The sequence below is a fragment of the Misgurnus anguillicaudatus genome, chromosome 23, assembly GCF_027580225.2.
Source record: "Misgurnus anguillicaudatus chromosome 23, ASM2758022v2, whole genome shotgun sequence".
NCBI classification, from domain to species: domain Eukaryota; kingdom Metazoa; phylum Chordata; class Actinopteri; order Cypriniformes; family Cobitidae; genus Misgurnus; species Misgurnus anguillicaudatus.
Genome location: NC_073359.2, coordinates 7167270 through 7191446, shown reverse-complemented (window position 1 = coordinate 7191446; position 24177 = coordinate 7167270). Strand labels below are relative to the sequence as shown.

General features: G+C 39.1%; 1 protein-coding gene across 1 annotated transcript in view; it reads left to right on the top strand.

The window, feature by feature from the left end:
- The first annotated feature begins 2583 nt into the window (after positions 1-2583).
- The window catches only part of adcy9 (adenylate cyclase 9), a 45498-nt gene continuing 23904 nt past the window's right edge, over positions 2584-24177 (top strand). Inside the window, exon 1 of the mRNA XM_055217263.2 lies at positions 2584-6091. Coding sequence (XP_055073238.2) covers positions 4345-6091 — 1747 coding nt within the window. The 5' untranslated portion in view covers positions 2584-4344. The remainder of the gene's footprint in view (positions 6092-24177) is intronic.

The following is a 24177-nucleotide window of genomic DNA, read 5'->3' as shown; positions in this document are numbered from 1 at the left end:
AATTGATTGGATAATTGGAAGTCGGGTCATGTTCTTCCGAAGGGCGCAAATTCAAAATATGTGTTCGGAGTGTCATGTGTGTTGCTCGTGTTTTCAAAATATGTGTTTGTTGCGTCATGTACATCACGTGTTTGGTCAAAATAAGTGCCTGCTGCACATGCGTCAAAACCATTTACGATAAAAGAGAAGCTCAAGTTCACAAAATACACGCAAGACACTCTCTTAACACTAAATTCTGATTATGCATGAGATTATGCAAGTATCTAGCAAACGCGAGTGTCTCTTTTATTATAAACCCTTAGACGTATCTGCACCAGGCACTTATTTTGAAAAGACACGTGATGCACATAGGTTTACTCGACGCGCCGAACACAAATTTTGAAATTACGAACCACACACATGAATCGCTATATATAAATGTTGTGAAGAACTTCGCATTGTGCGCTCTCAAAAAAATAAGTCACCGGATGCATCTGGTCATGTTGCTATTTGCTAACGGCGCATTCACACGAGGCGTCAGCGTTAACGCTTCCCATTCACTTTTAATGGGTGACATCATGCGTTGCCGAACTGAATTGTGGATCCGTCGGCGCCGCGTCAGTGCAGTTGCTCGTGGCAGAAGTTGAACATTTCTCAACTTTTCAAGCGGCAACGCGTGCGTCAGCCAATCAAATCGCCTTATGCAAATTACCTAGACAGAGCTAGCCAATTACGTTTATGGAAGAACGGAGCATGTGTAGCGGCCACTGTGATTGGCTCCGTGTGAATTCGCTGTAACCACCGCTGTCTTTTCCCAGACCCCGCACTCTCACTGACGGATGGAGATTAACGTTTTTGATTATGATTATGAGGGCACGTGAATTTTAAAAAATTAATGAAGCTCACGGATAAGTCATTTGTAAAAAAAGACAATATTTCATTCATTGTGACTTTAATGAGTATCCTTAAAGAGGACATATCATGTTTAAGTTTTAGAATTGGGTCCCCGGTGCTTCTATCAACCTAGAAAATGTTAAAAAGATCAACCCAGTAACTTAGTTTTGGTAAACCATTTTCTGCAAGCATGTGAAAAAAATTTAAATTTGGCTCCCCTTGTGATGTCAGAAGGGGATAATACCTCCTCTTAATCTGCACTATCCAACCACTGCACTGGCATTTAGTACAGAGATCAGCTCATTTGCATTTTAATGGACACACCCACAAACAACACATTTTTGCTCACACCTACAAAGTGGCAATTTTAACATGCTATAATAAATTATCTGATATTTTGAGCTAAAACTTCAAATACATACTCTGGGGACACCAAAAAACTCTTGAAATTCAATACAGTAAACATTGCATAAGAAAAAACTGCAAGAAGGATGCATTTTATTGTTTTCGATTGTTAAAGACACAATGTTGTCTAGACAACAACAGTCACTTACATTACGTTAAAGGATTAGTAAGTTTTCTTTAAAAAAATCCAGATAATTTACTCACCACCATGTCATCCAAAATGTTGATGTCTTTCTTTGTTCAGTCGAGAAGAAATTATGTTTTTTGAGGAAAACATTCCAGTTTTTTTTCCTCATTTAACAGACTTTAATGGACCCCAACACTTAACAGTTTAAATGCAGTTTAAAATTGCAGTTTCAAAGGACTCTAAACTATCCCAAATGAGGCATAAGGGTCTTATCTAGTGAAACGATTGTCATTCTAGACAAGAAAAATAAAAAATATGCACCTCTAAACACAACTTCTCCTCTTCCTCCGGCTGTGACGCGCCAGCGCGACCCCACGTCATTGCGTAATGCCATGGAAAGGTCACGTGTTACATATATGAAACGCAGATTTGCGGATCATTTTAAACAATAAAATGACACAAAGACATTAATTAGTATCATTCCACATACAACAACGTCGGACTGGTCCTCTTTCACCACACTTGTAAACACTGAAGCGTAGTTTCGCATAAGTCCTCTGTGACCTCTTGACGTGACGTATTGCGTGAAGTTGCGCTGGCGCATCACAGGACCGGAGATAGATGAGAAGTTGTGGTTTAAAAGTGCATATTTTTTATTTTTCTTGCCAAAAATGACAATCGTTTCTCTAGATAAGTCCGTTTAGAGTCCTTTGAAACTGCAATTTTAAACTGCATTAAACTGTTAGGTGTTGGGGTCCATTAAGGTCCATTAAAATAAGAAAAATCCTCAAAAAACAAAATTTCTTCTCGACTGAACAAAGAAAGACATCAACATTTTGGATGACATGGTGGTGAGTAAATTATCTGGATTTAAAAAAAAAATTTGACTACTCCTTTAACTAAAGTACTATGTCCCATACTAGCACACTCTTTTGAGAAGCACTCTTTCCAGTCCATACTTTTAGGGAACAGTAAGTACGCGACGCAAATAGGACGAACAGAGTAACGTTAGGCTAACTCTTATTTGTTTTTATAGATCAAGGAACAGGTCAATGGAAAATAAATAGTTTCATAATTACAGTCAACGAACCTGTTCCTTTAATACGTGAAATGTGGGCTCAATGCCCAGAGAACATCAATCCAAGTTGACTTTCTCATGCGTGCGCGTAACCGTTTTGAAAACGTGCGCGCTCCCCACCAGCTCACCCCCTCCCCTGAATTTCAACACTGTAGTCAACTTGTCCACCCCGAAGCACGCCCACAACCATCTTTTCCGAGTGTGCTCAGAACATGGTGAACGCTGCGCCCGGGTAAGCGAGGGTTCAACTCCAATCCGACGCCGTCCGGTTCTTCACGACACAGCCGTTCCGTTCAACAGGCTCGTGCAGACGGTGGGAAAAGAACCGAGAGCTAACGGAAGAGGACGCGACGGAGCTGCGGTGCGTTCGCCTGGCATGAGCTCACGCGCGGAGAAAAGCGGACTTGTACGGAGTTTTGGAGGAATCCTGTACAGACAAGGCGTTTCTTCGTGGCGAACCGGTGGAATAAAGCGGAGGGTAATGTCGGAGGATCCGCATTGTATTTTAAGTAAGGGAGTGCGCGAGGAGAGCGCATACTCAATCTTGTTCTGAACTCCGCGAGTGTTAAACTACCAGCCCGATCAAGGGACTCGAGGCCTGGGGAAAAAGTTTCGTCTTCATTTTGAACTGTTTGCATTGAAACGCTTAGGAATTGAAGGACTACGGACGAATATATACACATAAGCAAGGATATACTTTGCCTTCAGCAGACTTTGATTTGTCAGAGTGGCTCGATGTCACAAGTGTTTTCTTCTTAAAAAAATAATGTAAATCTCAAGTGTTATTTATCTACTGGAGCTGGCAGACATGCACAGCAGCCTTGCACCGACACGCGAGGGTCTGATGTCATGTAAAGTTGCCGCGACGTCACACTAAACTTCAACGCAACTTGTAGGTTGAGGCATTTAAATGCTTTTTAATACTTGGAATACTCACTGTTGATATCCGGAGTGGGTGTTCAGGAAAGGACGGGGATCCTCCATGGGAATAGGCCATATTTTTACCCTCGACGGGGGCAGAAGTGGGGCAGTAACGGGACGAAAAACGAGCAAACGAGTCTTACCGACTGGCGTTTACTTTCTCCTCAGTATACGGGTTATAATATAAATAAAAGTGTTGCTTCAATTTGATGTCACAACCTAAGGGAATTTCTTGCTGGAGATTTGGGAATTAATCAGATTTTTATAGCTCTAAAAGGAAAATATGTACTTTAAAAAAACTTTTCTCTCAGAAATTGACGCCATTTAACAGACAAGCCGTTGAGTCTGACTGAAAACACACTACAAACGAAGACATGTGTAAAATCTGGCATTTGGAAATATGAAATATAACATTAAATTACCTTCGTATATAACTTCTAAAGGGCAAGTAAATTCAAACATTGTGGAGCATTGGAGAGGGTGCCTGAGGGACGGTGTGGACTGGATAAAAATATAATTTATTGACGTCTTCAATGGACACCGATTTCACATTTCAGTTTCATTGAAAGTATACTTACGTTTGTGTCGTCTTTTATGTGAATTAAAAACGATGTGCACGAGAAGTAAAGACATGACAGTGCGTCAATCTCGGCCGCACTGGCCGAGCAACAGTTCACGCATGCGCATTCAAGCGCCTTAGAATATAATGGAATCCGAGTGCTGACGTAATCGGAGCACGGATACTAACTGCTCAAGAGTCCGAAACGGTTTATGTCCGTCATAAATGCACTAAATACGAGGAAACTAGTTCACTTTTCAAACACAAGCTGCCTTTTTTGCTCTCATACGAGTCTTTGTTTTTATTAAATGCCACTTTATACAGACAGCAGTAACGTTTGCTGATATGTGATAATAAAAAGCAAATTGTTGTCTTATCGCCATGGCATTGCCACAGCAAGAGACGGAGGTTAGATGTGATAGCGAAGGAGGAGGTGTTACTGTGCGGATAAGCGACTCCCGAAATCAACAGGTGGGCCGAAACCGGGATGTGCCCAGCGGCAAGCCCTGTAAATACAGTATCTCATCGAGCTGCAGCTCTGGGGAGTTGGGTGTACCCAAGGCTATCATGACCCATCTGAGCAGTCAAAGGAAAGTGCCACCATTGTTCGAAAGGTCTGCCGCACAGTGTTGGGACCCCAAGTTCGACTCCCCCGTCCTGGAGGAGGCGTGCAGGGAGCGGTGCTTTCCGCAGTTGCAGAGACGATTTCGATATGTGCTGTTTTATTTAGCCATTGCTGCACTCCTGTGGGGCGTGTACTTTGGGATCAATAGCACCAGGTGCGACCCCACAAACTTCCTTGTACCCACTGCAGGGTTTCTTGTGCTGTGCCTCCTCTTCCTCTGGTTTACTTTCACAAGGCTCTATGTACGTTTCTATAACCACACCTCCTTCCTGCTTACCGTAATCATGTTTGGCATCACATTGGCACCTCAAACGCAAACCGCTCGCTTTGCTCATTTCGGTGGGCAGAGAGAAAGCAATCAATCACTACTACTAAGTGAGGAGTATGCACCTTGTATGTCACCTGTTGGGACGTTCTCCCTGTGTATGGAGGTGCTGCTTTTGCTGTACAGCGTGCTACATCTGCGCCTGTATGCATCTGTGCTCCTTGGACTTCTGTATTCGGTCCTCTATGAGGCTTTAGGCTGGTTGCAGCTTGCTCAGGTGGACCGTAGCAACGGAGGGACATTGGCCACAGGTCATAGCTCAGACTGGGACACTCTAAGGTGGCTCGGCCCAGGTAAAGCCCTGCTGCATCTGTGCGCACATGTCATTGGCATCCACATATTCATTATGTCCGAAGTGCGTTCTAGAAGTACGTTTCTGAAAGTCGGGCAGGCCATCATGCATGGGAAAGACTTGGAGGTTGAAAAAGCGCTGAAGGAGCGGATGATCCACTCGGTGATGCCAAGGCTGGTGGCGGATGAGCTGATGAAGCAGGGGGACGAGGAGAGCGAAAGCTCGGGGAAGAGATACAGCGCGGGTGCATGCTCCGTCGCTACTGCATCTGCCGTAACCTCGTCCAGCCCTAAGAACAACAAACGTAAGAAAAACTCCATTCCCCGTGGACAAATCATTTTCAGACCTTTCAACATGAAGCGTATGGACCCGGTGAGCATCCTCTTTGCTGACATTGTGGGTTTCACCAAAATGAGTGCCAACAAATCCGCTCATGCCCTAGTCGGACTGCTGAATGACCTCTTTGGTCGTTTTGACCGTCTGTGCGAGTTGACCCGCTGTGAGAAGATCAGCACTTTAGGAGACTGTTATTATTGTGTGGCGGGATGCCCTGAACCACTGCCCGATCACGCTTACTGTTGTGTGGAAATGGGGCTCGGGATGATCCAGGCCATTGAGCAGTTCTGCCAGGAGACGTCCGAGACCGTGGACATGCGCGTTGGCGTGCACACCGGCACGGTGCTGTGTGGCATTCTGGGAATTAAGCGCTTTAAGTTTGATGTGTGGTCCAATGACGTCAACTTGGCCAATCTAATGGAACAGCTGGGCGTGGCAGGGAAGGTCCACTTGTCAGAGGTCACCGCAAGGTTTTTGGATGACCGTTACGAGAGAGAAGACGGGAGAGTGGCTGAACGTGTCGGGCATGGCATTACTGAGCAGCTGAAAGGTAAGACGTTTAAGAAGCAAATATAAACATTTGTTGCAATTGCCTCCTTTATAAAGGGTACCTTTAAATTAAGGCCTAGATAAAACTATATCTTCAGGGGAGCATGACTCTTGTGGATGTCAGGATTGGACCTACAGTGCTTTAAAATGCTACCTCTGTAGACGGTTTACTTGGTTTTGAAACAGCATCTGTATTGCAATACATATATTGGTATTTATTGCTTAGCTGTGTATGTGTTGGTAACGACAGTCATTATGAGCACCATACAACCTTGATGATGATAAAGATAAGCTTTCGTTGTGTAACCCATGTCCTTTGAGCACCCTGTATAAAGGTGTTTGCAACCCTTTTGCAGTTTTACTGCATCCTGGTATCATCTCTAGATATACTTAACTGGAAATTCTCAAAAGACTTATTGGATATCTCTTACATTTATAACTTTATTTTATTTCTGAATTCTGTTATATCTCTCTTTGACACAGTCATCACAGATTTACAACTGCTTAATCAATAACGTCTTTGACTATATGAGCATCAAAAGCCATTGATTGACATAAATTACATACGTTTTACATATATTATTCTTATAATTTACTCACTCTCATAAATGTATATGACTTACTTTCTTCAGTCGAACACAAACAATTTTATATTAAAATGCCGTCATGTTATCTTCTAAATGGGAGTTAACATGGTAAAGCTCCAAAAAGCATAATTAAAATAATACAAATGTCTCCAATTGTATAATATATGTGAAATTTGTTTTTTACTATTTTATTACATTATATTAAATATAACATATTTAGTAATTGATGCGTTGTATTGTAAATATACAATCAGCTCATTGATAACGTCAAATTTATTGGTGAACCATGCACATATATTTTTTCGCAAGACACACGTAATAAGGATTTAAATGGTCGCCATATTTGAACTTCCCATGCGAAATGCAAGTTGTTTTCCTCCGCCTTTCCTGCTCCTTATTTTTGTCCCCAGTTTGAATTTTTATTCCAAAACGACATTCATCCCTTCCCTATCATTTAACTATATTTCGTCAGAAATCCTTTTGTTGTTCAGAATAGAGTGGAAACTAAAGTGTTACTCATGCCAAGGTAGTGATTCATCTTCTGGCGTATCATATGTACAGTGTACAAACTTTCCATGTCTTGTATTTCGATGGTAGCGGTGGCGATTATTTTATGAGGGCAATGCTTTCTTCTGAGAGATATTCGATAGCTCTCACCCCATAATAATGTCGATACAGCTCCTGTTGAGACAACCTACAGCAGACAACCCCGTGCCGAATCATCTGTAGGAACCCACAAATAGTGGATAAGTCTTTAAAGTCCTTACGGTCTGTTTTGCATATTATTTTTTATATTTTAGTAAGTTAAAGTTAGTGTTTTAGTCAGAAAGAAATGTAGTTAGATGGATGTAATGCTGAATGCTGGAGGATGAGATCAGACATTTGTGTCGAGGGTGATGGACTGGATGGCCCTTTGCCCCATTGTGGCCATGTAACCCCATGTTACTGTCTGATTTCAATGGGTGGGTGTGTGTGAACAGTGACACACAGATGCACATGCTACTAGCCCAGATGCATGAGGGTTGCGTCACTGTCCGTCTCGCCATGAGGATTTCTATTTCTGGCATTTTCCTTGGACGGTACCTGCCTGACCCCGCTCCACAGCTCTGGACTGTGTGTTTTCTGTCTAAAGACAAGCTATTAAACTCTATATTTGTAAAGGTGTGTTTACATTGACAGGCTATTAAATTACTAGTGGTAGCCATGTCGAGAGTTTGTTTTGTTCTTATGGCAGCTGTTTGTTGTAGTCAAATGTATCAGGAGGTAAATGTTTTTCAGGTACACTACTGTTAGTCTTATTGGCAGTTGCTGCATCTCATTAATGTTTGCTTAAAGGACAAGTTCGGTATTTTACACTTAAAGCCCTGTTTTCAGATTGTTTATGATGAAATAGAACGGTTTTGACTGAAATTTCGACATATGCGGCTGCTCCGAGAATTTTCGGGTATTTGTTGTTTCACCTCCCACCTCTACAATGGCTGTATAGGTGCACTGGAACAATCCTTCCTAAAATGCATTAAACTTTCGTTTACAAAGACGTGAAACTCACCGAGTGGTCAGGGGTGTTCACTGATATGCTCACACAAAAATCGCTGCAAAAGATGCTTTCCAACAGGTGTTTTAGTAAACAAAAGTCTAATGCATTTTAAGAAGGATTGTTCCAGTGCACCCATACACCCATTGTAGAGGTGGGAGGTGAAACAACAAACATCCAAAAATTTTCAGGCCAGCATCATATGTCCAAATATTAGTCAAAACCGTTCTATTTCATCATAAACAATCTAAAAACAGGGCTTTAAGTGTAAAATACCAAACTTGTCCTTTAAACTTAAACTTTGATCTGCACCATTAACCATTTAGCCAATTTTAGATAATCACCATTACTTGATAACAGTGACCGCTTGGTTGATTAACAACAAGTGTTGGGTGGGTGTGCCTCATGTATCCTGAAAAGTGAAGCTGCTTTGACAGACCCCTGGTGGTTGGATGCAGTACAAGTCGTAAACCCCGCCCTCTCCATGCAAACGAACGGAACTCAGTTAAAAAAAAACATTACACTTCCAACAAAAATTTCGGAAAGATGTTTTTGGTCCTTATTGTTAATGTTATTTGGTCCTCTAAGGTAGTTGTTATTATGCTGAGATCACATTGTACATTTTTGTGCGAAGTTTCATTTTAGCTTGTAATTTTATGCTATAGAAATGGGGCGTGTCTTTATGATTGACATTTGTGATTGACAGCTTCTCTGAGCGGACTGTCAGAGCTTCGAGGGAAGATTGAAGATATAACTAAATATTAATTTTCGATTTCTGTTATTTCACACTGACAAAATAAGTTGCATTTAACTTACCTTATTTTAGCAAGCTAGTCAAATAAGACGTTTAAGGGGCATGGTTAAATTGGGCGTGCGAGTGTTTGGGAGAAGGTTAGATACAGGTGGTTTGATACCATGGACGATTCCTTCTGCGCATTCCCTGGCTCCAAACTGACGTTTTTCCGTAACGTCAGCCCCCATCGTCGGAAATTTTACGCTCTGTTCATTACAATGGAAGGAAGCGGTGGCGTGTCGTCCATCTTTTTTTACAGTCTATGGTGTTGGACAACACTGTCAACAGATAATAAACCATATGTCTAATGAAACAAGTAAGCTTTATGCCATTGGCTTCCATTCATATGTATGTGAATGCTGTAGATCAGGGGTGTAATTAACATAACTTGTAAGCCCTCGTGGGCCAGCTAAAATGAGGGGGTGGGCCGGATTTGGCCCGCAGGCTTTGAGTTTGACACCCCTGCTGTAGATCTAAAACGCAAGCTGTTGCAAAGAGTTTGTTCCCATGTTAAATGTTAAACTTTGACCTTTGAATTTGTGTCACGAATACAACAAGAAGCAAACATAAAGGTGCAAGCATGTCAAAATCACTTTTTAATATATCCAGTTGCTGACCATATACAAAGAGATCTGCAAAGAGATTTTGCAAGCTTAACGTCTAGTAGTGTGACCATTGCATTTTAACTTTGAAAAGTTAATTTTATTTAATTTCAAAAATGTTTGGGATCATTGAATTGTTATATCTATTATTCGGCATTATATTGTTATTTCTGATCTATTCCACCACTGTTTTCACACGCAAACAAACAGTGTGGATAAACGATCGCTGCGGCACATATACAACAGAGTTCAGTTAGGAAGTAATTACATAATCATTTGTTTCTCTCCTGCCTGTTTCACTCTTGAATAAGCTGCCTGCAGTCATCAATCTTATGCCGCTTCATACTAGAGACAACCAAAGAAGCATTTCAATGATTTTGGGGATACATGAAATCCATTTTGTGGGTGTGGAAGGGGTCACCTTAGTTTGAAAGCAAACTGGAAATACAGAGAGCAATGGATTTATGAAAGCACTGTACATCCACCTGTTTGTAAATCTGTTGGGTTAACAAATGCCTATGAACCATTTCTCTCTAATAATTGGATATAGGAAAGAAATAGGAAGTGAGTGACATAAAAAGATGAAAAAAGACAGAATAGACTACTAACATAATTTTTCGATAGTGTTGTATTCCTAAAGCATCTGCCTTAAAGAAAAACAGAACTGCATTTCTGTCAGTCAGGACTGTGCATTATATTATAGGGCTTCACAATTAATCGAAAAAAGAATCGGGATTACAATTACGGGTGAAACCGTTACATAATCGTCGAAGCCTGAATAGCTACTTTTACATGGACACCTTTTGCCTTCATCGGAATTAAATCATTGGCTAACGATTAGTCGCGATTAATCTATAGCAGAATAAAAGTTTTTGTTTACATCATATATTTGTGTGGAACTGTGTATAATAATTATGTAAATATAAATATGCACACATGCATGTATAATTTTAAGATTTTTTGTAAGTATTTATATAAATTATGCATAAATATAAAAATGTATAGACGGTTTCATCGGACACACGTACGCTGACGCGATACACGTCTGGATCAGAACTTTACTTCCGGTTTCGTTTTTTTAATGGTCTGACTAGTTGCTAAACTGATCTCTTGAACAAATGCCTCGTCGAAAATAACAAATGTTTTGGTTTCGTATGTAATACATGTGTTGTTTTTAAAGAACTTTTAAACTACGTTTAAAGAACTTTGTTGTTATTTATTCTTAACAGAGTTTACCGGAAGTTACGTGCGGACCACGACAGCCGCTTGTTTATGTTGTTACTGCTGAAACCGCCTATATACACATTTATTAAATTGATTTAAACAAAAACTTTTTTCTGCTATAGATTAATCACGATTAATCGTTAGCCATCCCTAATTCCGATGAATGAAATTACTCTCTGCTCTTTATTGAAGAACTGTTGTACTTTATACGAATGCGTTTATATTTAATTCATACAGTAAAGATTATTAAGTTTTTTATTTTCATTATTTTGAACAGACAAAAGCCTTTTTTAAAGGCAAATTAAATTGCTATTTGTAGAATAAATATTTGTTGTCCTTATTTATTTGATTCTCTATTAAAACATTAATATACCCAATTACTGCAAGTAATATAACAAAGGCAACATCTGTGCTATTACTTTATCTAGAAAACATTTTTAACAGTTACAATCATCAAAGAGCGCACATATCAGCTTGAAGAATCAGTATCGGGCATTGGTATCGGGCGTTCATGAAGACAACAAATCGGTACTCGGTATCGACTGCAAAAATCTGACCGGAGCATCCCTAGATTTAACATTTAAACGGGTTATAGTTGTCCATGTAAACACAGCTATTTTCAGCTGTCCAGTTGTGATCATTTCTGTGCGTTTCGGCAGTATGTTTGGACGACAAATACAGTGAAATTTATTTTTAGTTTCCTAGAATCTCTACGAACTGTCCGATTCTGCTTATAAGTTAAAAAAGTAGTTAATCAAAGATACAAGCATGAACCCTATTGTATGTGTTACACGTATATCTAAAGCTACTGTAAATGCCCAACCTTGCTCTAAGCACAAGTTGTTTGTTGGAACTGATCTGCTCAGATCGGAGTGTGTTCTTGCAGATAAGAAGCCCAACCCTACACACACACACACACACACACACACACACACACACACACTGTTGCCGTCCGACATAAACTAGCTCTTTATTTGGGAAAGAAATTACACAAATCATATAAGAGAAATAGACATAAAGAATCATATTTTTGCATTGTTTTAGTGAATATATGGAGATTGTGTGTGTGTTGAACGCATATAAAGTGGAGAGTCTATACGTTATCTGACCTCATTCCAACCTTTCATCCGAGCGCTCGGATCGCACTGTGCCTCCGAGCCCTTGAGACGGCCGAGCCGGACAGGTTTGTCCAGTCTGTTGGGAAACTATAGCCACAACACAAGTATATGTGGGTGTAAATACACACAGCTGGAAGGCTATTTCTGTCTTTAGTCATCAACTATGTCTTGGTTTTGATTGACGAAGTGGCCAAGTCTTTGAAGTGCTGTTTATACTGTCCACAAGCGGTTTAAAAATAGTATGTGAAATGGATGTATACTGCCTAAATGCAGTGATTGTGTAAAAATCTATTCTGATCATATAATGTTTCATGATAAAGATATCAAAAACTCTTCTGAGACAATTTCAGCAGCAACAACATAAACGAATGGCTTTTGTGGCCTAAACATTTGGTGGACTTTTGCGAAGAATTAATAACAACAGCTTTTCTTGAGGTAATTATTTCTGATGACAAAAAATAGCAAGTAAATGATCTTGCCTAAAGTGTATAAACCACTACAAGGAGTTAACGTTACTGTTCAAAATGTTTTGTATACAATGCAATGTTAGCTACAGATCTTTGAATTCTTGCCTGACTGCCAAACCTCTCTTCACACAGTGATCCATGCTCGCCGCCACCCCTCGTCTTTATAAAACCAAAACATTTCTATTTTCAACAAGCTCATTTTCCAGAGGTCAGTTTAGGCACTAGCCAGACTGATAAAAATACATGGACCCAATGTTAACTTTGGGCAGGCTAGGCGCGTAACATTGACAGCGTGCGTACGTCCGATAAAACACTATTTGAAATTAATTCAAATACTCCGCAAATCATATAAAAATAATAACAATTTTAGTTCTGAGCAAACAAATGTTTAAGGATATAGATATAAAAAACATAGCTGACAGGACCTTTGAGTCTTTACTTTTGTTTGTAGAAATTTTATCATGTTTGTTTTGTACACTGCAAAAAATTATTTTCAAGAAAAAAATCGTAGTTTTCGGTAAAAATATCTAAAAATTCTTAAATTAAGATACTTTTTCTTGATGAGCAAAACGACCCAAGAAAATAAGTCTAGTTTTTAAACCAAAAATATCAAATTTAAGTGATTTTGTGAAATAAAGCAAAAAAACAATTTGCCAATGGGGTAAGCAAAAAATTCTTGAAGATTTTTCTTAAACACTACATTTTTTTTTCTTTTTTACAAGACAAAAATACTAAGAATTTTTTTCTTGAAAATCATTTTTTGTAGTGTAGCGAACACATATTTAGTTTAATACTACGGTTTACGGCAAGAGTTGTTTTTTGTGATTGTTGCGGGCAAAAATCCTTGATCTTGCGGCACGTTTTCTTAAGAAATGCAATTGAATATGCAGGATATTTATGCAATTTTATGCCATGAAATTGCGGGAACTTGTCAAAATTGCGGGAACTTGCAAAAACTGCGTGAATTCGCAAAAACTGTTTGTAGTTTTTGCATCTTTTCACGTATGTTCACGTCGCGTAATTACGTCACTTCCTAACATTCCTATGACAACAGGGGACATGGCTGCGCATGTGTGAAGTAAATGCAACATTTTTCAACTTTTTGCTAAGATATATACGACTTTTTGCTACGAATCATGCAAGCCCCGCATATTTTGCGAGCAGATATCTGGAATTTATGCGGCGAAAGTACTTAAACATGGAAAAAGTGAAGTCAGATTTTCATGATATGTCTCCTTTAATTAAAAATGCATAAAATAACCCTTTATTTTGATTATTATTATTATTTAGAACCCATTATTCAGTCTAATGCAAAGCATGCTGGGAACTGGAAATCCCCACCCACTTTTAGCAATATTGCTTTAATAAAACACAAATTATTTATGTTGTCCCAACTTAAATGAATATACATTTTGAAACACATGTGATACGCCTACTTAATGTTTTTCATTAAAACCAAATACAATATTGTAATGGATTTAATGCATACATTTTAATTGTTAAATTTAATTAGGGTCAGAATAATTTGTGCTAAATGTAATCGAAATGTATTATCAATTAAGTTCTTAAAATTGCCCAATGTTGATGATTTGCTTACAGCACCTGACAAGCCCCGTGGTGAGGAATAGAAAGTTTGGGAAGTGTTGCGCTAATCACTCCGCCCAAGTAGCAGTACTTCGCCTTCTGAGAATATAGTTCCCAGTATGTATACGGTTAAAAGATGGCTGTGTCTCATATGACCTTGTAAATTTTACACGCTGTGACTACATATCACAATATATAAATAGGAAAATGTTAGCGTTATTTTTTTACTTACTGGGAGCAGTAGGCTAGCTGGAGCCATTTACTTCCAGTCATTGTGCTAAGTTAGGCTAGCGGTGGGTGCGTCAGACAGAGTTATGGGATGCACTGAGATGACAAAGGTATGTAAGGACTTATCTAACTCTGGGGGATACAGTGAATAAGCTAAAGTCGGCGTGTTCCTTTAAATTCAGTGAGACACTGAGGGTTAAATTTGTGCTGAGTACCTAAGCCTCAATGTCTTTCTTTAGAAATCTGGCCCAGGTTTCCTATCCTAGAGAGACGTTTCACTGTTGCTGTAAATTCAGATTCATTTCTGAGAACTACTTTACTTTGCGTAATCTTGTGTCAGACAGTTAACTCTGCGACCCCAGACACACGCGTTGTTTTTTTTTCTCTTAAACTGTTCAATACAGAAGCTCTTCCAAATGCGATTTAGAGTAACCCCGCTTTCAGGTGATGTCACGACCTGTTTTTGACTAATCTGAAAAATCATATATATATTTTTTTCCTGAGGAAACATGCTGAGACACATCCGCCAAGACAGGCTCTCAAGCAAACCGCATACTTTACCTCCAGACGTTTTTTGCTTCGTTTTTTTTCTTTCTCTAACGCCCGACTTGTGCATCACTGTGTGTGTATGTGTGTGTTGACACAGCTGGTTGGTTTTGTGTGTTTGCCAGGCTGTGGCCTTGTGTTACTTGTGGATAGGTCAGGGAATTACTTTGATAAGACACCTTTCTGTAGCCATAGGTCATGAGTCACGTTGTGTGTTCAAGTGTGTGTGGGAAAGTGTGTTACAATGCAAGCACTGTGGGAGAGTTGTGTACTAAACTCATCTTATGAATTATAAATGCAGAATGGGCTTTGCTGAAACGCATTACTCTGTATGAGAGAAAAAGTGAACAAAGGTATTGGTGTTTTACATACCTATTGGTTTGGATGAAAGTTGTCTTGAGAACATCCCAGAATTAAATAAATAAATTAATTAATTAATGGATAAGACATGTATATTATATACTTGATTATGACTTTATACCCTAATAATTACGCAATATCACAAGAGCCAAAGTGCAAGATTTTGGTGTGGCTAAATCCGACTCTTACTCGGCCTGCTGTGGTCTTGGTGTTGTCTTGGCCCCCCAAAGTCTTGGTTTTGAAACACTCACGGTTTAGGTGATTTGGACTATGACACTATTGTGTGTGTGTGTGAGTGTGTTTTGTTTTTGCTGATAAGTTTTTGTTATTGTTTTGTATGCATTAATCACACCACTACAGGAAGCTAACACATGACTGTTCAGGATCTTCACATAAATGCACACAAATACCCCGTGACCTTGAGCATGACTGTCATGTTAACACACCTGCCCCTGCACACATACAGGGCATCAGTTCTGGTATGTCTGATTTCCCAGTGGTGATATATGAAGCTCTGTGTGTGTGTTTTTAAAACAAGGACACAAGCAAATGTTAAATGATCACTCATGCTTGAATGCGGTGAATGTGTATCGTCAGCATACTTTATGTGATAGGGATATTTGTGGGAAGGGGCAGCAGTGCTTCTGTAATGCAAGTATGTATATAACCATATGTATAATCTGAGGATATTTTTGGTGTTTTGGTGTTTTTAGTCTTATTTTCACCTACCGTATTTTTCGGACTATAAGCCGCGTTTTTTCATAACTTGGCTGGTGCTGCGTCTTATAGTCAGGTGCGCCTTGTAAGTCAGTAGGAATTAATTTTGACATTTAAGAGGCAAGAGACAACATTACCGTCTACAGCCGCAAGACTCCGCCATTTGCTGCTTCTGTATTATGTAATTCAATGGATTCTGTAATGTGGAATGACGAGTCTGCGAACGTCACGCTAGTTTGCTTTTTCGGTTAATTTAGACTATTCAGCCTTCCAGGTAAGTTCTGTATGCTATGGTTTATGGTTTAAATAACTGATAATATTACTTTTAACATACAGACATCTATTCAACCTGCTGTTCTGTCTACCATTGTTTAGTTGAATAACTTGCCTTTTCTGATTAAATGTCTGTTCTTCGGCTTGGATTTTATGAAATAATTTTCTAAATAAATACGACGTATAATCGATTGGGACTTATATATGTTATTTTGTCTTAATGACGCATTTTTTATGATGCGGCTTATGCTCCAGAGCGACTTATAGTCCGGAAAATACGGTATATCTTTCTTTACCTTTTTTTGTTTTAAACGGTGCCTTTTGCAAAATACACCTGGTCCCTTTTGTTTTAATGTACTCTATATGGTCTAATACTTGGCTTTTGTAGCTATTTTATATTTCGTTTTAGGGATGGGACTGGCGTTTGGGTGTAGTGGCATTTCACCTTAATTTATTGAAGCATTGCAAGCATCATCGGACGATTTATCGGTCCATCCCTATTAGTGCTGCACAATTAATCGCATCGCAATCGCGATGTCAGCCTGTGCGATTATATGACAGCAAAATGTTGCAATTATATTAAATAAATAAATGTGTGGACTTGTTAACACAAACTTTCTGATAACAGTTTGATGATTTTCCTTGCTGTTTAAAAAAAGAAAGAAAAAAAAGCAGTGCACGTGTGGCATGCACGTGTGTGGTGTGCGTCGTCACTTATACCAGAGCGAAGATGGATGCAGAGGAGGTTGACAGTGATCTGGTAGCTAAAAAAAACCTCTTTGTCGGTTGTATTGCGGTATTTTGGATTTAGGATTACTGACACTGAGCAGTTGCTACATCACGTGGCAATACGAAAACATTTCTAGTTTTACAAATACACATATTAGCTAAACTGTGTATGGATTTTCCTTAAAACCCATCAAGTTGACTCATGATACCACTTAAGGCCAATTTATACTTTGCATTAGGTGCGCGTTATAGGTACGCCGTAACATACGCATAGACGCGAACCCTGTCGCCGTAGCCTTCGCAGTACCTGACGTGCACCTCCTCAAAAATGGGTGCTCACGGTTTAGCGATGTGTGCATCGAATAAACACTTACTGTGGGTTCACACCAGACGCGAGTTCAATGATTTGCGCGAGTAGATTACAATGAAAAGAAGCGATCAGATGCGTCCTCGCGTGGGGCGATGCGAAAGACGCGATATGGACAGTGCGTTTGCCGCGAGTTCAACGATTTGTTTGAATAAATTACAATGCAAAGAAGCGATCAGACGCGTCCTCGTGCGGGGCGATGCGAAAGACGTGATAACATTTTTGCCCCAAAAGCGTCTTCGCCAAGTTGAAAGTATTCAACTCTAACGAAAAATTTGCATGACACAAAGATAAATCCCGCGGGTAACCTAGAGCGAGTAACGTGATGCCTGCCATTTGGTGTGTACGTAGCATTGGGGATCTTGCAGAAAGTTGTAGGTCATCCAGGTACTTTACCCCTACTGTTTTTCGAATACTAGGAATTCGGACATACTGATTGCCTCGCCTGCTGCTTTTCGCCTACTATATAGTATGGAAGTAGGCGTTTTCGGACGCAGCCAAAGACTGTCATTACTGAACATTTCACATGAAGTCATCAAAAACTTTTTTTGATTCTCAAACTGCAAAATTGCGTATTGATGCTTCAGTTCAGAGTTACTTACTGTGCATTTAGGCTTATCAATACATGCCTTACATGTGAATCAAACCCAAGACATTTGCATTGCTAGCTCCGCCCTTCACCTGTTGAGCTACGAGAAAGCCAACACAGTAGCACCTAGCTTAAGACAAAATTTCATCATGTCATCCAATAATAATGTGCTTTCTATGACAGAAAATAAAGCATAGGGGATCAAAGGTTTAAAATCACTGTTGTGTGCGTTTCCAAGGATTTTTTTTTTTAAGTATGCTTGTCATCCATTGGTTACTGGTAGACTAGGGGACATCACTGCTGGTCTGTGTGTGTCAGTATGACGCAGCTCGCTTGTCCTGTGCGTCATCCTATGCGCTCGATACGAGACAGAGAGAGAGAATGATGGAGTTAGATGGTGAAGAAAGAGGGACTCCCTGTGCACTCCATGGCCTCACTTAAGTGCTGTAACCAAAACATTAGAGTTGGAATGGAGGGATGAGAGAGAAAAGGAGGGTGGGAGTAGAGCTGTATCCTTGGGGGGCTCATCATTGTGTCCTAATATGGTGTCATCAGAATCCTCTCTCTCTCTCCCTTTCACTTTCTCTCTCCATCATCTTCTCCTCGCTTCTTGACTCCCCGCCCATCTTTGAGAAAGCGAGAGAAATGGAAACAGAATTATCAGCGGAACCGAATGGATAGAAGACACAAGTGCAAAAAGAGAGGGAGGCAGGAAGTCAGAAAGCAAGAGAACGCGACTAATGGACGAGCGGAAAAGTCTGAGACCCATTTGTAGAGAGAAATCCGATGAGCAAACAGGAAGCTGCGTGAAAACATCTGTCCTAGAGCCGACCAGCGTTTTTCCTTTCGGCTCAGACAGGGATGTGGCCGTACGTCCCTTTTGAAACACTTAAAGCAATAGTTTTCTCATAGTTTACTCTTACTCATGCCATCCGAGATGTATTTGACGTACTTTTCTCAGTACACAACACAAATGAATAATTTAAATTAAAGAGCACCTATTTTATTGCTAAAAAACAACGTTATTTTGTGTATTTGGTATAGTACAATGCGTTTACGTGTTTTATGGTTAAAAAACACATTATTTTCCACATACCGTACATTTTTGTAGCTCCAGACTTCACTCTCTTCCTGAAACGCACGGATTTGAAAAGTGCTGTGTCCCTGATTGGCCAGCTAATCTGTGCATTGTGATTGGCCTGAATACCTCTGAAGTCAGCCGGAAATGTGACGCCCGCTTACCATGTTTGAAAGATTCGCTCACAATGCAATACTGACAGGAGTTAATGTACAGACTGTGAGTCCGAAGCGGGATGAATTATGAAAATGTCGCTCTTGTCTACATCACCAATTCCAAGAAGTAAACTATTGCCTACAATCCGTGTGTTTGTTGTAGAAAAGAGATTTACGTTGGAGACGATAACTCGCATCATCATTTACTTTGGGGTTTGTACCTTTTGCGTATCGTTAATGTGCTAATACACACTTGCACACAAGGGAATTTTAAAAATGTGAATCAGACAATAGGTGCTCTTTACAATGACATATCATTGGTTCTTGCGATCTAGGACAGCATAAGGATAAAAAAATTGTTGAAAATTTTTATATTTGCGCAAGCTATTTCTTTAAAACAATTTTGATTATGAGGGCGTTTCTGACCCATCACTCCATGTAACATTTAACAGAGCATATTTAACATGCATGTTTTATATACATACACAATGGCTTTTTTAGGATGGGCAAAACACGTTTTCAAAACACGTTGGCAAACCCACTTTTTTTGTTTACAATAGTGTAATGATCATCCCTGAATAGTTAGGGTTGGTTTTGGGTTCAACAGACTTGAGCCTATGGAGATTTATTGTATAATACTCACATTGATCCAATTTTGTCACTGTATTACCCCCATCTCATCGCCTGTTCATCCTTGCTCCCCTTCCCTTTGTTTTTGTCTACCCTACTAAGGTTGGCAGTGCGAGTGGAAACATTGTGGTTAGCTAAGAGAGGAAGAGAGAGTGGGAGTGAGTTACAAGCGTCTCACAGAGGAAGAGACGTATTGAAAGTGAGGGACATGTCGTCTTTGCATCATGCTAATTAGCGCGTTAGATCCTTTCATCGGCTACGCGTTATGTTTTGGGAGGATCAAAGAGCTGCAGGCGCATTCAGAATCGCCGTATCCGGAGTTTTTGGGGCATGTGACCTAGTGAGGCTATAAGCACAGTTGTGGGGGTCAAAGGTCATGTGACAGGAAGTGAATGTAGGGCTGCGGCTGGTTATTAGTAGAGAACTTAATATTTGGATGCTTTGAAGTGGTGCAAATGACATTTTAATTTTGAGATAAAAAAATTTAAAGTTGTTTGCTCGTGCAGGCAAACAGACATTATTATTACTCTTGGGTATATTTATGGGTTAGAGGTGTCTACAAAGTGTTAATGGATTCCTGCATTATGTAAACACCACAAATAATAATTTAACTCTTTCTCCGCCACAGTTTTTTTTTCAGTTGCCAGCGCCAGCATTTTCTATGATTTTCTCAAAAGTTTAATGCCTTCCAGAAATGTTTCTTTTTTTAAATGTATAAACATAATATATATCAAATTAAAGAACAGACACTCTGCTTTATTTGTTCTCTTATCACCTTTCAAATATGTGTGATTCTCACGAAATCCAGACTTAGAAGGTGTCCAGCATCAGATTTTCTTAAAAAGCCCTTGAAGCCAACTTCTTTTGCACATATAAGATTAAGGTCTGAACTTACTATAACCATTATTTTTTTAAAATATTTCATATAGAATTATTTACTTTTTTTTAAGATTATCATTATCAAAAATTATCATTACCGCAACATGATATTACATTAAAAATATGCATTTACAAACTCATGTTTCGGTAATGAGAACTAAAAAGTTGTCTAGGTACTATGACAAACAAAATTTTAACTTTTATTTGGAGAGAAAAAATAAGAACTGCTTACCTGGTCAATTATGTCCCAACATTTTTTTTTTGAAAATGTTAGTTCCTTGAGGGCTTAAACAATGATTGAAAATTGTTGCGGAGGATGAGAACATTTTTCTTGGACACATTTCTATTCCTTTTTATTGTCTCTACATTTACCAATGATCACCAAATATCACATGTTTCTTTACTGTAAATGTTTATAGTATAACGTGCACTGAAGCTTTTTATTTTTAGATTTTTTTAATTCTAAATATATTTTCATGTCAAAGAACCCAAATCCAGTCATGGACATGTTGCGGTAATGAAAATTTTCCCCTTAAATGTGGAAAAAACAATGAAAATTGGTTTTATGATGTCATTTGAAATCATGTGCAAAATAGTACATGAATACATTGATACTCTTACTTGCATTTGCTTTTTTATCAAAATCTTTCATGACCCCATAAGTCTAATATCACGAGAATCACCCATATGGGTACGTTTCTTCAAAAATAAAAAAATTTAAGCAAGAATTTAAGATAATTGCATTTTTGTGAAGGACTTTTTATAAAGACCAGATTCAAAGCGATGAGCAAAATATACATGAAGTTCTTACTGTTTGCCCTAAGGGTTTGCTTCACCTGGATAATAGCGGAAATATGGATTATCGTAAAAACTCGTCATTGGCAGGGAAGTGTTTTCTCTTAATTGACAAGTTAACTCGTCAATATTTACATATTTATTAGGGCTGTCAAAGGATTAAAATTTTTAATCAAATTAATTACATGATATGCCGATTAATTCATCTAATTAAACGCATTTAATCACACGCACATAAATATATCTTTTTCTGGGGGACCCACACACATTTTCAATGCCCAGGTAGCATTTGTGCACTGTCCGAAGCATTGAGATTTTAGGGAACTGGCTTTTTAGCCCAGGATAAACTGCACGATTTTTGGCTGTCACAGACGAAAGATTGTTTCACGATGGCAATCGTCTCGATTTCTGTGATCGTGGCTCTTCATCGGTGGTCTTTCATCGGTGGTCCAAAGTCGTACAGTGAGAGAGGTTCAAAGATGGACGTTTTCCCGGTCTTGCTTCCAAAGATAGCCTACGATAGTTTTCTGACAGTGTCAGAAATTTTAACGTGTGACGCAGCCGTCGAAGCTTCCGTGTCATCATCGTACAGTCTACATGCTTGTCGTACCCAAGTTTAAACTACACTGAAAAAAGGATTCATTCAATTTACTCAATTTTTTAAGGTAAGTGGTTGCAATCAATTTATTTCAGCTACATTTAAACAAAAAAGATTAGTAAAGTAAAATAAAATAAAAAACTTTTGTTTAAATGTAGCTTAAATAAATTGATTGCAACCACTTACCTTAAAAAAATGTAGTAAATTGAATAAATCATTTTTTTCAATGTATCCATGTTGCACAGTGTGATAAGGTAACGATCTTATAGACCGCTTCAGCAGTAACAACATAAACAAGTGGCTGTCGCGGTCCGCACGTAACTTCCGGTAAACTCCGCTAAGAATAAATAACAACAAAGTTCTTTTAAACGTAGTTTATTTATATAACAAGCATAAAAACAACACACAGATTACCTAGGAAAGCAAAACATTTGTTATTTTTGACAAGGCATTTGTTCAAGAGATCAGTTTAGCAACTAGTCAGACCATTAAAAAACGAAACCGGAAGTAAGGTTCGGAACCAGACGTGTATCACGTGCGTCCGATGAAACCGTCTATAGGAGTGCAAAAATCCTGCAGTGTATTCGGGGCTTAAGACACATGCAGTTGCTCACACAAACACCTTATTTAACAGCGTGTGAGCATTGCATTGCGATGTGTTTCATGTCTTGTGATTCCCTATTTAAATTGGCAAGGCTGGTTTGATCGGGTACTTTAAATGCGTTTACCACGTTATTTTCCCTAATTACTTAACTAATTAATCCAATTAACAACCCTAATATTTATATATGGTTGTCGATCTAAAATTTTTAGAGACTAATGACTCCTAAATGGGTTCGATTAATGGGGGTCAAATAAATACCCCCTAGCAACACCCTAGGAACCATATAGTCATGCATTATACTTTATCCAGAATTATATAATTCTGGTATTTGTACAAAACACATTTTATATAGACTTAGTCATATTTAAGAGTGTCTTTCGGCTTCTTCCTCTCTCTTTTGCGATGAATGGAGAAATAGGAAAAGGCAAAAACAAATAGAGAGGGATTGACTCAGAAGAGCAACTTTGGATGCTCATGAGGAATGTCACAGTCACTCCAGTAAAATGAGTCTCTCTCTCTCTCTCTCTCTCTCTCTCTCTCACACACCTGATTTGAAATGGGCATCCTGACAAGACGAGGCTTATCATTTCTTATGTACACATATAGAAAGAGAGATACAGATAACAGATAGCAGCATACATGGCAAAATAGTGCTTTATTAGTTAAATATTAATGATGTATTGCGCTTCATTTTGTGTAAAGGTGGCTCTTGCGGTCAAATGATTAAATGATTTACATCATGCAAATATGAAAACACATTTTGAGTGAGCGGTACTTAAACTTAATGTGGCATCCTGCTGGAAAACTGCTGAAGCTAACCAAAGGTGGTTAGGTGGTCTCTCAGCTTGGTCATGCTGGTCTTTGTAAAGACTGCATGGTTTCCCAGCCTGGTCAGTTGAAAGGTGCCCAAACCCCCTCTAAAACTAATACCAGTCTGACCAAATTTGCCAGAACGGTATATAAGCAAAGACCCTTTTATAGTCTGTTTTCGAGTTATGTCAGCTCAACTCCGAGAATGTGACTCACATGTATGTTGTTGCATTAAGGGGCTGTTTACACTTGGTATTAAGATGTGTTTTCGTCTATCGGATCACAAGTGGACAGGAGAGACACATCACGTTTACACCTGGTATTTAAATCCGTCTCTTTTGTCCACTTTTGACCGCTTCTGTCCTGAATACTGTGAGGGGGTGGTCTGTGAGATGGTGGGCGAGTCTCCCTGCTGTCATTTAAATGGGAGCGGGAGTAATGACAAGTTTATATGAACGCAAACTAATATTATGTATGTCAGAGTCCGCTGCTTGTGTTGTAAGTTAACATGCTGCACAGTGTTTTGTACATGTATATGTTAAAGCTTTCTCTGATATTTCAGCGCAATTGATGAAATAAGGTCGCAACTTTCACATGCTTGCAAAATGAAAAGTTTTATCAATGAAAGGCTAAAAATAGCGCTGTACACCGTGTGTTCGCGCCAGAAGTCAGAAAAGACATAAAACATTGTGTTTAGTACCTTAGATTAGATATATGGGCGGAGAGAAGGTGGTCGCGTGTGGCTGTTCGAACACATTCAACCATATGTGTGTTTACACTACAAAAGCAATCTGATCGAAAGGGTTTTCGACTACCACTG